This window comes from Corvus moneduloides, chromosome 1 (genome assembly GCF_009650955.1).
Source record: "Corvus moneduloides isolate bCorMon1 chromosome 1, bCorMon1.pri, whole genome shotgun sequence".
Classification (NCBI taxonomy): Eukaryota; Metazoa; Chordata; class Aves; order Passeriformes; family Corvidae; genus Corvus; species Corvus moneduloides.
The window spans coordinates 25,700,259-25,716,708 of NC_045476.1; the positions used below are offsets into that span (position 1 = coordinate 25,700,259).

At 38.1% G+C, this 16,450-nt stretch overlaps 1 protein-coding gene across 12 annotated transcripts in view; it reads right to left on the minus strand.

Annotated features, from left to right (window-relative positions):
• Positions 1 to 16,450, minus strand: part of GOLGA4 (golgin A4) — a 98,511-nt gene that overhangs the window by 37,479 nt on the left and 44,582 nt on the right. For 9 of the 12 annotated variants that reach the window (XM_032102587.1, XM_032102569.1, XM_032102560.1 and 6 more), the window contains 9 exons: positions 14,496 to 14,561; positions 13,043 to 13,357; positions 10,953 to 11,000; positions 10,528 to 10,584; positions 7,365 to 7,463; positions 6,699 to 6,837; positions 3,855 to 4,042; positions 2,789 to 2,872; positions 1,173 to 1,320 (listed from right to left, as the gene is read on the minus strand). In XM_032102587.1, coding sequence (XP_031958478.1) covers positions 1,173 to 1,320; positions 2,789 to 2,872; positions 3,855 to 4,042; positions 6,699 to 6,837; positions 7,365 to 7,463; positions 10,528 to 10,584; positions 10,953 to 11,000; positions 13,043 to 13,357; positions 14,496 to 14,561 — 1,144 coding nt within the window. The remainder of the gene's footprint in view (positions 1 to 1,172; positions 1,321 to 2,788; positions 2,873 to 3,854; positions 4,043 to 6,698; positions 6,838 to 7,364; positions 7,464 to 10,527; positions 10,585 to 10,952; positions 11,001 to 13,042; positions 13,358 to 14,495; positions 14,562 to 16,450) is intronic. The other 3 variants (XM_032102617.1, XM_032102601.1, XM_032102579.1) reach the window with 2 other exon arrangements.

Below are 16,450 nucleotides of genomic sequence, written 5' to 3' on the forward strand. Positions count from 1 at the left end.
ATAATTCATAATTGTTTCTGTTGCCTCAAAAAACAGTATTGTAAACCACTAGGACAATAACTTCCTATCTACAGAAGTACTAGAAGATTCCTCAGGTTCTTTTCTTAATCATGAAGAGCTTCCTGTCTCCCCAGTACCAAACAAAATACAACTTTAGCAGGACTGACTGACTTCTGAAGCATGAATTTCCAGAACTTAAGTGCAAACGTGCAACCTTGAAAGGGTAGGAGAGGAAGGCACCTAATCAAAATGTTTGTTACTTCCACAAGATGGATGTTCTAGCTGCTTTTCTGCATTACAGCAGAATGATCTATCCAAATTAATCTTTAAAATTGCAAGTTCTAATCTAAATCTACATAGATTTAAAATAAACCACTATGAACTGTAATGTTTGAACTTCTCATTGCTTTTTAGAGAAAGAAAATGTGTAATATTTTATTCAAAGTAACACCTGAGCTTCTGCTAAAAGCTTCTTTACATGCCCATGAGAACAAATTAAATTATTCTAAAAGAATTTTGATGTAGTACAAAACAATTTCACTGTTTAAAAAACAATGGTTTAACTTCATTTCAAGCAAAAGGAGAACTGCAAGCACATATAATGTAATCTAATTTCCATAAAAAGCAAACTACATCATGTAACAGTTACATAAATGTTCCTCTTGTTACAAGCCTGAAGCAAAAGGAATCATCACTGCTTCTGATTTCACTTAAATCAGAAATGCTTCCATTAAAATTATTGAAATAAAATGCTTATTATGGTTATAACATTTTTACTTCTTCACAAACTCTTATACACTCATTGCTTTGTTTTCTGTGAGAATTACTTGGGGCATTATAATGACAATTTATAGGTAGTTGCAAGTTTCTCTTCTTAAGTTAGACCAGAAGAAGACTCCATCAATCTTTTGTCCTACAAACAGGGAAGTACAGCTGTCTTTCAGAAGTTTCCTTCCTAACTCCAGTTTTATTGGTAGCAGAAAAATCAGTCAAAAACACCCCTAAACTCTGCTGTCCAGAAGTGAAGTTAGCAATGATGGTAGCACGGGTGATATGTAGAATAGAAAAAAGAGCATTTCTTAATATCTATTCCAAACAACAACTGTTGAAAAAGACCACACAAGCTTTCTGATACATAAATGTGAAAGCCAATAATCTATGTATTTTCTTACCAGCTCTTTCAGATTTTTCTTTCTGTTCTTTTAATTCCTCGCCTTTTGTAGTTATTTGTTTGATTCGAGCACGCAGTTGGGCTACCTCCTCCTCCTTCATTTCCAATGTTTCATGCATTTGTCGCTTTGTCTCCGCAATTACCATGCCCTATGGAAAAGGTTCTTGTGATAAAAGGCTAGCAAATAAATAAGACATATACCTGAAACAATTTCAAACCAGGGCACAATCCTTGTCAGGAATAAACTGTAGTCTGCTACTAGAAGACCAGAGATCATGGGATTTTTCTATGTCAGAAAACAGAAAATGCTAACAAAAAGAAGATAAGAATAGGGATTATTTTTAAGAGTATCCAGAATTTATCTAGTGGTGAAAAGAACTCCAGCAACCATGGACCATCCAAAAACTTCCTCCTTCTACTACAGACACTCTCCTTTGAAACGTATTCTGTAAACAAACCCAAACTAAAAGCATTGTAGAGCGTGTACTTCTCCTTTGAGAATACGCCATACAATGTTAGTCATGTCGCTTATGACACCACCACAAGTTACTCCAGGTACCAAGACCATGATTAAAAAAACTTTTAAGGAGCTAAAAACTGAGAAACTCTTCATTTTCTATCGAAAGTACAGTTACTTCACTGGTTATTTTTAAATTAATTTAAATGTATCTCATCTTCATTTGTGTTTGGAGCTTTTTTGTTCGTTTTAGAGTTGGCATCAAGTAGTGTATTCAATATATCTGCTTCATCCTAAATAATATCATGTTGCAGTATTAAGTATAGCCTAACAGACTTACACTTTATGGTATATATACAATTAAATTCTCAAGCAGCTTAAATTATTTGTTTATTGAAACATAGACCAAACCATCAGACCACTAAAACCAGCTTCTAATACCAAGAAGACAGATATTTTGTGTTTTAAACAATCTTCCTCAAAACCTACAGCTTCGTTTACTGTAGGAACCCAGAGTGCTGAGAATATTTCTCTGCCTGTTTTTTAGGGGTTTTTACCCCCCTGAACAACACTGTTTTAGCTTCAAACCTTGGGAAAAATTACCTACAGTCAGACAACAACTAGAAAATACAGTGGTGTGAATTAGGTGATAGACTACTATGTAAGATTGTCACAGGGTGAAAATTTTAGAGGTTTTAGGCTTCTCTTTGTAGTAAATAGATAAGAGTAAAAAATATCAAAATGGAGGATTGTTGTTGTTCTCTAAACCTTCTTCTCCTTCTTCTACTACTCCATGTTCTGCAGTAAAAGTGGTTTGGAATGATTGGATAGAAAATTCTGCAGTTCCTAGTCCTGTTACTGAATAATTGGTAAGAAAGTGAAAATAATGTACGTTTTTAGTAACTATTGGTTAAAATATCTTTAAAAGGCTGTGCAAATCTTGGTAATTAGTCTCACTCCTACTTTTCCTCCTTCTATGCTGTACCTGGGTCACACTAGTGGCTCTGTTCCTCTGATAAGACTTAATAAACAACTATCTGGAGGCATTGAAACTAAAGAAAAAGTCTCCGTTTATCTTTGAAACTCCTTGCAAGGACTTTCAGCAAATTCTCTCCCATCAGGAGAGACTTGATTTATGGCACGGTAAAGTGTCAGTTTACCTTGTCTTGTTCTAGCTGTTCAATCAAATTCTTTGCATCACGTAGCTGCGTAATCAGTTTAGTCTTCTCAGCCATGTGAAGGTCCTAAAAAAAGATCCCAACCACAAGTTGGTTGACAAACAGCTTAGCTTTGGCTCTTACCCTGTACTATGCCTTGGAGGAAGAACACAGAACACAATCCAGGGAAACTGAAGTGGGCAGTTTTAAATTATTTTTGTATCTCCCAGAGGTAGGCTGCCTTATGGCTTCTGTAGCAATTCAGAGATCTGAAGGCTTTGTTAGACCCTCCACACATGAAGGTCTGAGTTGCTAAAGTAAAACAAGAAATCTGTCTTAAGATTTCTGCTCTCTTACGTGCATCTTGGCTTACAAGAGGATCTCAGCAATGCAACACAAATGATTGTTACTAGCCTTGTTCTAGAAAATGTCCTTAAAGTACTCAAGTCTTTCAGAGCTTTTCCAAACCAGGCTAAGTGCTCAGAGATGAAGACAGAGATGGGAATCTGATCTCTGTAACTAAAGTTAAGTATAGCTATACTTAGCACATTTTCAGGTTTCATTACTATTAGCCACCTTACTTATGCTCCACACTCAGCATTAATGGCCTTAAAAGGAAAATTGAGCAAAGTATTAATTTACTAGCTTTGGGATTGCACTTGTGTTCACCATATAATGATCTCCACTGCTCTGCCTTTCTTTTTTTTCTGTTAATTTATATAATTAATGCCTCGTTCACTATGTCTTAAAGTTTTAGCTCTGCTCCACTTTTCTCACTTTACCTTCTGTCTTCTGTGCTAAGACCGTCTTTTTCTCATCCCAATTTCCCACAACTACTTATTTCTGATACCATTCTGATGGTTATTTGTACAGTAAGGTTTCATACGCTACTTCACCACTCTAGAATAATTGCTCAGTGTATTAATTCCAGGTGGGTTTTGCACCTTTATCTCCAAAAGAGTACAGGGACAGTTTGTTTAATGGTCTGCCCTATTAACAAACTTTGGAAATACTGGAGTTCTTACCATATTTTCACAGTTACCCATAAAGCTAAGAGCATTTTCCATACCTTCATTTTCTCCAGTTCTTGAAGCCTCTCTTCTAACTGCTCTTGAAGTGCCTCTTTCTCATTGGTTAATTGGGCACAGCGCTCCTTATGTGACTGAATAGTCTCCTTACAACTTTGTATCAAGTTCTCTTGGCGCTTCACCCTCTGATTAAGAGTTTCCAGTGTTTTAACAGAATCTTCGTTACCCTCTATAAGACAACATACCAATATTATCATATGCACACCATTTCCAAAATGCAGATCGACATTCATCAGTCACAATGCAGTGGACTCATAGGTCTCTAAAGAAAGTGTGAAGTCTGCAAAACCTCCTAGTACCTACAGTAAGTGCCAGACACACGCTACACATACACAGAATAGTAAACATAGTCTTTCACACCAAATTAGCTTACAAAACCCCAGTTACTTTATCAGCTTCAAAACCAAGCTATTAATCAACAAGGTTTTTTATGTAATTAAAAAGTTGTCATGATTTTTATAAACCTGCCTGCTGCTACTAACAGAATATGCACAAGTAGGAAAAAATGTGAAGCAAAGCAAATCACACCTCTCAAGTGCCACACACACAGATTATTGTTTTCCCAAGGCTGGGTATGACATTAGTTCTAAAATATCCAGGCTGGCAATACTGCATTCAGTAGGATAAAGGTTATACTTAGCATCTTTCTGAGTTGTACTCATAGAATCATAGAACGGTTTGGGCTGGAAGGGACCTTAAAGATCATCTAGTTCCAACCTCTACCATAGGCCAGGACACCTCACACTAGAACAAGTTGCTCACAGCTCCATCCAGCCTGGCCTTTAATGTTTCCAGGGATGGGGGAGCCACAACTTCTCTGGGCAACCTGTTTCAGTGCCTCACCACCCTCACAGTAAAGACTTTTTTCTAATGTCTGTAATTTAAACATACTCCCTTTCAGTTTGAATCACTCTGTATAACTAGCACATTTGGTAGTATTTTACTGTGTGCTTCTGCTCTGATGCCCTGAAGGCTGCAACAGTATTTGGCATTGTACTGGATTTGCATGGCCAAGCTTCAGTAGTGGGAGGGGAGCAGCAGGGGTGGCTTCTGCAAGGAGCTGCCAGCAGCTTTCTTCATGTCCTGAAGAGCCAACCCCGGGCAAAACTCCAAAGACGTATGTGCCACTGGTCAGGGCTGGGCCAATTAGAAATGGGGGTAATGCTTCTGTGGTAACAAATTTAAGAAGAAAGAAAAACATGTTATTGCACAGCTATAATTGTGGCCAAAAAAGAGCAGAGTAAGAATATGTGAGGGGAACAACTCTGCAGACACGAAGGTCTGTGGCAAAGGAGTGGAGGGAGGTGCTCCAGGCACCAGAGCTGAGATTACCCTGCTGCCTGTGGTGCAGATCATGGTGAAGCAGCTGTGCCCCTGCAGTTCATGGAGGACCAAGGGGATGCAGAGATCCACCCACAGTTCGTGGAGGAGCCCATGCCAGAGCAGGTGGATGCCTGAGAGGAGAATATGACCCTGTGGGAGGCCCGTGGAGAGAGGAGCCCACCCTGGAGCAGCCTGTCTTTAAAGGACTGCACCCCATGGAAGAGTGACACATGCTGCAGCAGTTGGGGGAGGACTGTTGCCTGTGGGATGGGCTCACACGGCAGAGTTGCTGCTTGTGAGATGGACTCACACAGGAGAAGTTCATGGAGAAGTGTCTCCTGCGGGAGGGACGCCTTGGTGGAGCAGCGGAACTACTCCCTGTGTAGCAGGAGAAACCACGGGTGATGAACTGACCATAACCCTCATTCCCTGTCTCCCTGCCCCACTGGGGAAGGACGTAGAGCTAGGAAGCAGAGAGAGGTGCCGCAAAGGTGTTGTTTTATTTTACTTCTCATTATCCTGCTCTGATGTTATTAGTAATAAATTCACTTCATGTCTCTAATTCGAGCCTGTTTTGGCCCTGACAGTATTCAGTGAGTGATCTCTCCCAGGCCTTATCTCAACTCATCAATTTAAATTCTTTAAATTTTCTCTCCTCTGTCCAGCTGTGGAGGAGAGTGAGAGAGCTGCTTTGGTAGATGCCTGGCACACTATAGTCCAGAAGCAGACTCATACACAGAAAACATCTTGAAACACGATTTTTCATTATTGACTAAGCAATACAAAAACCATGGCACTAGATAACAACATCTCTCACCTAACACTTCATATCATCCCTACACACAAAAACCATAGCAGATGCTGAACAAGTATGACTTCAAGATGCATGTTTGCCTCTGTCTTAACCCTACCTTTTATGAAGGGTACCAATGAAAGACACTTTTATTATATATCAACATTATAACATCCCTTTCTCAGTAATCAAATATACACAGCACTGAGAATCCCATTAATTTAAACAACCTCCTGACGTGAGGAACAGTTATGTTATTCAACAGCAGGAATATCAAAATTGATCCTTGCTTTTACTTTTTTTCTGATAAAACAGGAGAAAAAAACCCCAAGCTCACAAACAAAAGACTGAGACTGGCAACTAATCTGCTCTCTAAACTCCAGGGATAGGTCCTCACTTATGGGCGACAGAATCCCTTAATTGTATTAAATGGAGATAGTAAGAACACCTACCAACAAAACAACAATTTCAATGTTATTATCAATATTGACAAAGGAAAGACATACCAGATCTGAATTCTTATGAAAATCTAGTTTCTTAAAAGGGTTATCCTGTCCTCTAGCTGCCACATTGTTTCCAAAACAATCTTCTTCTAGATAATATATCCTTACTATGACATGGTCAGCCCTAAATATTGTTACTCCATCATAAATAACAGCTGGTTTACTCCCCAAAATGTAAAGTCTTTTGAAAAAGCCACAATACCTACCATTGCTTCCTGGTTCCACAATATTTTCTGCACTGACTTCTTTTGTTAGACTTCGAACTTGTGGTTCTGACTGGACATTTTGATCAGGCAATTCAGTGCCTATCTGACCATTCTGTAATCTCTGTTTCAGCAACGACACCTAAACAAAATGTACTTTTTCTTAAAAAAATCAAAGGATTCTAAGCAGATAATTTTTTAATCTTCAAAACAAGAAAGAGTTAAATTAATTTTGATATTAGTAAGTAGAAAAAGAAAAAATCTGTCTGAAATTTTTTATTATTTCTTAAAAGTCAGAATTACACTTCCAATTAACAAAAATAGAATGACTATGGGTAGAGAAACGAAGAACAATTAAGCAAAACACATTAATTTTACAAAAGCAATTTTAGGTCAGACATCTAATGTTGATGTCTTCATAACAAAAACATCACAAAGGTATTTAAGTGCAAATCAATCAATCACAGTTAACATGATTGAGATGTTTACAAAGGTATCCTCTACCACAAAGACACATTTAATTTCTAGACAATCCTAAATTCACAAGAAGCTTTACGACTTCAGAGCAATTATAATAAAACATGGATATACATTATAGGAAATATATAGCAAAAGAGAAAAAGTAAGAAGAGCAGTTTTAAACAACATCTGCTGGGTAAATTATCTTACCTGAGTTTGCAGTACACTAATAAGTTGATCCTTTTCTTCTAAGGAAGCATCAAATTCCTCTTGGAGATGTTTCTTAGCTTGTTGATCCATCTGGAGCTCCTGATAATACAAACACACCTCAAATGAATACTGAAATGTGAACTCAAAAAACTTATCAAAGTATTATGAAACAATATCTAAAATATCTCTTTCATAGCTGTAGATATTGCCTAAACGCATTAGTAGGATCTACACAGTCTTATATTTCCTGAAGGAGGTTTCTTCTAGTAACTTCCTATACTTTTAAAGTTTAAACATTTAAATTTCTTTAAATAATTATAATTCAAATAGAAAATAAATGTACTTAAATTAATTCACATCTGTTTATTGAGAGAACCAGAACCACACACATATCACACATGCACTGCAAATATTTTCAAAAACTTTTTAATCTTTTTTATTTATATTTTTATTTCATTCATATAATCTTCCCAATGTTTTACCCTAGGGAGAGAATGTTTCCATGACTGTTACTCCGCATCAATCCCTTGTATAAAAGCAATCACCACCCACAAACATGGCAAAGACAGAGGATGATAGATAGAGAACAAAAGGATGAAAAAGCAAATGAGACAAAACAGAGCACTGGATGCTTCCTGTGCTGCTCTCCTTCAACTCTAAATCTTGATTTTATGCTCTCTCGCTGTCTATCCCTTACCTCCAACAGTGAATGACCTGCCACAGACGAGGCTGATACCAGCTTTGAACACCACAGCTGTATGAGCTGAGCCTGTCCAGTCATGCACAGACAGGACATTGAGGGAAAGCATCACTGCAAAAACCATTCCTTTCTTTCCAGCTATACCACTTCTTAACACTGCATTGCCTCATGTTCTCAGCAATTACTGATCACACTTCTGCTTTGCGCTTCTGAGCTTTAGAAGCAATTCCTTCCAAACAAAGCAAAGCAGGTCAGTGTGAGAACAAGTGTCAAATAGATTTATTGAAACCAACACAGAAATGGTCCTCTTTGGATCTCAAAGTCCCTTCTGATCATTTTCTGAGAAAGAGAACACTGAAGACTGCTTGAAGACTGGTTTTGAGGAATTACTCCAAATAGGAAAAAACCAAGTAAGCAAAACCACATTGTTTTCTAGGGACTATATCACGCTGTCAATTTAGCCTCAAAGGAAGATTAGTTTACTCTTACGTGGCCCTCTTTGAAGAAACCTGCCTGATTCAACATATTTATGGGGAAAATGGACTGTACAATGAAGAAAAGGATTTTTAAAATTAATTTTTGATAACAAATTACTACATCAATGAATGAACTACCTTGGACCATTTTAGCTTCCACAATGGAAACTTACCATTTTATTTGTAATTTTTCCTTCATTACCTGTTTTACCTTATGCTGCAACACCTGGGCTTCCAAAGGATCAGAAAAACACTTTTTGAAGTGTATCAATTAATGAAAAAGAATTTCAGTGTTAGATTTGAAGGAATCTTTAAACCTACAAGATTGGTAAGAACGAAATTAAATTTTACACGAAATTTATATATACAAATGTATATAAATAAATCAGAAATATATGTATAACTTATCTACATATATGAACCACAAAGATTACGACAGAAGTGAAAAATAAAATGCACATGTCCAACCCTTTGTCATATGCCAAAGATTTAACTCTGTTCCACATATGCCTTCCTGACTTTAATGAGTAGCAATAAACTGGAAAACTAATCCTACAGGAGCATGCAGATATGGACCTAACACAGAATGAGCTTTTTCATTTGACACTGTAGTGACCTGGAAAAGACATAACATTGGCAAGCCACTTCTGACAGTAACGCTGTGGTTTTTTCCCTCCTATGCACTGACAGTTTAGCTTAGGACATGGTGACAGCCCAGGCACAGGCTACAGAACGGATGAGCACGGTATGCCCAGCACTGACCCACTGTTCTCAGCTGCTGGGGCAGAAGCAGCACAGGTGTGAACCAAAATGCTAACCCAGTCACACACACAATTCACAGCCTGCTTACCTGAATTACTCCCTGGATTGCTGAAGAGTACCCAGCGATTTGCCAGTGAACTCCTTTGAAATGACTGCCTTCCTGACTAGTCACAGGGATAGCTCCTTGTGGGTGAACTTGAGCCTTGAGTACACATATGGCCAGATGCTCACAGTCACCATCCCTCATTATGAAGGGGACAGGTCCTGGTCCCTGTCTGTGGGCAAAACACCCAACTGCCTGGAGTGAGTCTGCCTTCAGTAAAAAAAACCTCATGGTGGGACCTCACCACGGCCTAATGGCTCCTGCAACCTCCATGCCAATGCTGCTGCTCGACACGGCACACACCAGAAGCAGGTATGCAGTCATAGACAAAGCCTGTGACTTTGGGCTGAATGGTACCCAGCTCTCCAGCAAGGTAAGAGCACACACAGAGAACGTTGCATGCCCATCTCCAAACCTGGTGCTGCACTGGTTCCTGAGGCAATAAAATGGTTTCAGCTTCACACTGTGCTTCACCAGGGTTTGACAATATGGCTTTTTTGAACTTGCCTTTTTAATCTGTTCTGCCTGATCATATATACATGTTTTTTAAGTCCAATGTGTTTATTATCAATACCAAATAAACTAGAACTTCTTCTTTTAATTTCACTATAACCTAAGGAGGCAAGTCGTAACACAACCTAACTGATTTTACGATTGAAACCAAACTATACCAAAATCCATAAAACAATGTAAGTATTACAACTGAGATAAAGATGAATATTTTTTAATAGTCATTGAAATCTTTACAAAAATGTGCCTATCACTTGTGTTTGCCTGAATTACTATTTGTCAGTAATGAAAGAGCAACAAATTGCAGAAGGACATCTATGGCTGGGCCCAACAATACTGCAAGAACCACACACACGTCTGCCTATTTCACAATGAACAAGAGAAGTAGTTCAGTTGGTGATGCACTGCTCTGTCTTAAGAGTATAGCAATAAGCCGCTGAATGGGAAACAAGCCAGAGGAGTAACCCCATATAAACAAAACAAAAAAAAGCAGTAAAATACCCTGCTCTGTAATAGAAAATATTTCGTGAACAAAAAAGTCAAAAGCTAGGCAGAAAAAGATCCTATGTAGCTGTGATATAAAGTAAACATGCAATCAATAAAGGAAATTACCTCTCTCAGTTCTCCAATTCTGCGAAGTGCTTTATCCTGACTTTGACTCAGTATGCTCTTAAGAAAAAACGAAGAATAAAGATCAGGTATGTTACATGTAATTTTAAAATGGAAAATAAATTTGAAGAATTAACAGATATAATGATTTGTTTCTCTTTTGTCTTGTCATAAACTGCCAACTGTGGCTTGGCAATCTATCAATCTATCCCCTGAAGTCAGCTGATGCAAAAAAAAAAGGCTGGAGTACAATACTTCACAGTTATTTTGACAAAATAATTTCAGCTTAGCTTCCTTAGAAATCCCACCTAAGAAACCATCTTCTGTTACACACACACAATGCACTGAAAATTAAATCTGTATTGGCACTACACATTTTAAGATTCAAAAAAGCATCCAGGTACGAGAGAATGAAAAGTAATGTTTACCTGCAGCTTCTTCTTTTCCCGCTGGATAACTTGATAGGCAGACACTAGCTAAAATACACAAATTGGATATAAAGATGACAGTGCATCTGCATATAGCCATCAAACCTCCTTAGTTGTATCACTACCTGTATTTTCAAACTCTTTACTCCACTTGAGAATGCTCTTTTCATAGAAACATACTTAAATTTTCTTAATATTTCCATTTTCTAACTATAAAATATCTCTAATGTGTTAAAAAAATAAAAGCCTACATGACGAAACAGTGATGTTACTCAGCACTCATACAGAGTTTTCCCTTCCCTGAGAAGACAGACCACACACCATCCTTCAACACAAGGGATCAAAACCAAACAGTATCAGAAAGTTACATCCCAGACAACTACCCCACAGGGATGACCACTTGTAAAAGTACATATCCCAGAGAGATTAAGTAAAAGTAATTTTACAAAGAGGATGCATTAAAAAATACACTTCTAAATAACAAAAAAAGGTCTGTGTAATGTTCTCATCCCATGTGCTTTGCATATATCCAGCAAAGACAGATTGAAAATGGACAGTATTTCATTTCTCACTGTAAGCTAACAAAAGGACTTAACAAGTAACTGCACAACTTTGTTTACTTAAATATTTGAATACAACTGCCAAAGCTGAAGTAGCATAATGGCACTTGGAATTAGAACATTCTGTTTTCAAACTGATGAAAAATTTAAGAAAAACAAATCTCAACACCCAAAACAGAAATCAGCATGTCAAAATATATCTTCAAATTCTTATTTAAAACAAATTAAAACAGTTTCAAAATTCAAAATTACTTTTAATTTCAAAGTCATATTTATTTTGCCCTTAAAAGAAAACCGAAACTGCTATGGATGGCTTCCTTTACCATATTTTTGAGATGCTAACTTTGCATCCTACTTTAGGAGGGGAAAAAATATTTCTGCCTTAATTACTCATTATGTATTGAAACAAGTTTCTTCCAAGTTCCAGCAAAACAATTCTTTCAAATTGAACTGAAGAAACTCACAAAACCAGGGAAAAAAACCAAGCCTTTTTGACAGAGAAAGTTAGGAACTGCTGGACAGATTACACTAATTAAAAAACTCCAAACAACCAAGAAGGCACTAAAACAAACCCACAAACTGAAGAATTTTCATTTTAGCAACTACTATTTACATAAACTTTCAAAAAATACTTATTACATTAGCTGGAAGTGAAGGAAAAATTACTGTGAAACAACTGCTGTTTCAGCCATATTCTGAATACTGCAGTCACTGTAGCATATTTTAGATTCCAGGGATTTCGACACTAGTAGACAAAAGACTGCACAGGAATTTTTGTATTTGAGGGCAGCAAACATTAAAAGAACTGTAAAAAACAGTGCAAACATCCAGTTTTAAATACAACACCCTCACACTTCAAAAAACAATTAAAAAATCAAACAAAACCTCCAAACTAGTTGAAAAACCCAATACCAACACACCACCATCAGTTAGACAGCTTTACTTCCCCCAGTAATTTGAAAAATGAGTAGTGAAACTACTTATATAATTTGTTTTCACTAAAATACCAAAAAAAAAAAAAAAAAAAAGGTGTTTGAATTGATTCCTCCCAGGGAATATCTGGAAATTATGAAGAATATAATTTATTTCTTGAAAACAAAATGCTTGGCTATTGCACATGGATAGAATATACACTGTGCATTTCAAGAACAAGTTTCAGAAAAAAAGTAAATTTGCTGTCATGGGAGTACAAGTCATGCTCACCTCTGTAGCAAACTCCACCCCCCGCTAGATGCTTTCAGTTGAAATCTTAATAGTCCTGCTCTGTGTGAGTAACCATTAATTACCTCTATTGCTGACATCAGAAAATTATTTACAAACAAGAGAAGGATTTACATGTTTTATTACCAGAAAAACATTTGACTTATCTAGGTCAAAAATAACTAGACTTAGAACAATTTAACTTCTGTGTTAGTTGTAAGTTGAAACATTTGCTCCAAATAGGAAAACAAAAGATTGTCCACTGCTGCAGTATCTATCAGCCTAATCTCTTTCCCCTTTCTGCCAAGCTAAACCAGTCATATTGCCTACCTCTGAGTATTTTCCCCTATAGTTGCCCAAACTGCGCTCCATTCTACGCAGACGCTGCAGCAACTGCTCTTTGCTGAAGCTGTCCATATTTCCCAGAGGCTCTTCTGTTTCACTTTCAATGTCGGAAGGTGAATCAAAGGTGGGACTGATGGCTTCCAAGTCTAGTCGATTCAGTGAGTCTCTTGAAGAACTTCGTACTAGGGACTCCTTAGAAGAAGAGCGAAATAGGGTCTCTTTTACTGGGCTTCGAAACAAAGACTCCATGGAGGGTACTCGAAGCTGAAGCTTCTGGGCAAAAGACTGACTGTCACTTTGCTGCAAAAATTCAAAGCAAGTAATTATTTCTGCACTGCTTTTAGGCAGACAGACACACTAAAGTCCAGAAAAGAGACCTGACCTGTGCAAATAAATTACTGTTGCCTAACATACACGACAGCAAACAGCTGCCATTTCCTTAAAAGATCATGTCCTTGTGCAGAAAAATCATGCATGCAACTACCAGATGTGCACAATTTCAGATAGCAACTAAATCTAATAAACTACAGCTCTGATTTAAACTTTTAGAAGAATGCATTTCTGTGTAATCCCCCTAAAAAGTGAAGAATGTGTAACTAATATAAATGGTTATTTACTTTTGTCTCAAACTTGAAAAAGATAACTGACTCACTTCTTGATATATTAAAGAGAAGACTACATTTATCTTAAAGACACAGATACTTTCCTACGCTGAAGAAAAGAAATTGATTGTAGAAGTTATTATTGTATGATCGTTAGTTCTAGCAAGCCATCTTGAACGGTCCTTTTCTTATTTTTATTTTAAATGGCTTATGATTTTTACATAAAACAAAATTATTGATTTATGCAGCTACAGTACTGACTTCATTCTATACCAAAAGATTCTGCACTGTGGTAACCTATACAGCTGGTGCTACAAAAGTGATGTAAAAGCATTACTACACAATGTTGCCCCTACAATCAAATATTGGGAGGCATGTGCCAGGAGCCATTGCTAATCCCATTTCAGCAAGCTAAATGTTTCCCTGACAAATATTAAAAAATGACCTACATCTTTGTCACTAGTGACACTATTTTTAGCCTATCAGTTCTTTTCCTTCAGCTAGAAGGTAGCTTTCCAGACATGCAATAGGCCCTCTACTTTTGAAAGTGAGTTTAATGCTCTGTATCCCGTGACGGGTGTGCAACAAGATGCATCTCAATGCTGGCACTCTGCTAACCTGCCCTTACCAAAAAAAAAAAAGCTCCACACGTCAGTGACAATACTTAATAGCAGCTGATGGCATTACACACAAAGAAAATATCCGAGCATCCTGACAGGCAAGTACTTATCATCCCTACTTCAGCATGAAGATATATACTGGGCACTCAAGCCAATGTAACACAAAGACAGCACAGTAGGGAAGGAGGAAACAAACTCCCCATGCCCTCCACATACCTGTGGAGAGACAGGTTCACTTCCATTGTTTTCTGTGGCTCCAGTAAGTGGTTGTTTAGTTAAGTTCTATAGGAGGTAAAAACAACCGTTAGAAGAAACAGACTACAAGGACTGTAATTCACTGATTCTTAGAAACAGCATCCATGCTTTTTTCTTTGCCTGTGTTTTTAGTACTTTCTTTAGAAAGCTTATTAAGATATCTTCATGCAAACAAGCTAGTTTGTTAAATTCAGAACAGACTGCTGCAATATGCAGAACTACAAAGCAGCTATGTGTGCATGGATTAGTACGAGACATCTGCAAATACCGACATCTCCAATTAAGTAATTCACAATTAATTATTTATATAACATTTACAGACAAATCAAAGAAACAACAAAAAGACAAAATTTTAGCAGGAAAAATCTAATTGATGACTGGTATTTACAGCCAGTATCAGTAAGAGTTGGCTGTAATACCATCTTTCTGTTTCAGTGTACTGGGGGGGCAGAAACTAACTGGAAAAGAAGTGCTTCTAACAAACTGTTTAAAACTCCAAACAAGCATGGGAAGAAAATCAGACTTTCAGAAAATACATCCTACACAAAACTTCTGCATTCCCAAAGGAAAACAAAACACACATACATTTTAAAAAATCGCACCCAAAACAACAAAACCAACACAACAAAAAACAATAGTCTTGAGTCGGTTGGTTTGTTTGTTTTGGGTTTTTTTTTTTATTGGTTTGGGGTTCTTTTTACAAAGTTTGGACATTTCTGCTCCTAGCTGGTCTATCCTCCTTTTTCTTTGTTCTGTGTTCAGGTGTTTGCTAACCCAGTCCTAATTTTCAAGAAAGATGACCCTGGAAACTACAGGTCTCTTAGTCTAATTTCATTGACTGGTAAAATTATGGAGAAGATTTTTCTGGGAGTTATCGAAAAACAACTGCAAAACAATGCAATCACTGGTCACAGCCAGTATGGGCTCATGAGGGGATGCTCCTGCTTGCCAAATCTGATTTCCTTTTATGACAAGGTTACCCACGGAGCTGACCAAGGGAAGCCACTTGTAACCTTTTAGGATCTCAGTAAAGCTTTTGATACTGTTTCTCACAGGATCCTTCTGGACGAAATGTCCAGCATACAGCTGGATAAATACAGCATGCAGTGCATGAGCAGCTGGCTCATGGGTCGGGCTTAAAGGGTTACAGTGAATGGAATGGCATGAGACTGGAGACCTGTCACTAGTGGGGTTCCACAGGCTGAGTTCCATCCTCACCCCTGTGCTCTTCAACATCTTCATAAATGACTTGAATGCAGGACTCGAAGGTACACTAACTTTGACAATGATACTAAATTGAGAGGAGGTGTTTACTCCCTTGAAGGCAGAGAGGCCCTGGAAGAGGGGCCTCAGCAAATTAGAGAGCTGAGTAATCAGCAACCACATGAAGTTTAACAAAGACAAGTGCCGGATTCTGCACTTGGGATGGGACAACCCTGGATGTACAGACAGACAGACTGGGGAACAAGATGCTGGAGAGCAGCACCACAGAAAGGCACCTGGGGGTCCTGGCTGACAAAAAGTTGAATGTGAGTCAGCAGTGCCCGCACAGCCAGGAGGGCCAACCATGTCCTGGGTGCATCAGGCACAGCATCAGCAGCCAGGCAAGGGAGGGGCTTGTCCCGCTCTGCTCTGCACTGGTGCAGCTTCACCTCGAGTGCTGTGTGCAGTTTGGGTACCACAATATAAGAAAGATACAAAGCTTCAGAGAGCATCCAAAGGAGGGCTACAAAGATGATGAAGGGCCTTGAGGGGAAGCTGTACAAGGAGCAGCTGAAGTCACTTGGCTTGCTCAGCCTGGAGAAGACTGACGAGAGACCTCATAACAGTTTACAATTTCCTCATGAGGGGATATGGAGGGGTAGGAGCTGTGGTGACCAGTGCCAGGACTCAAGGGAACAGCATGAAGCTCTGTC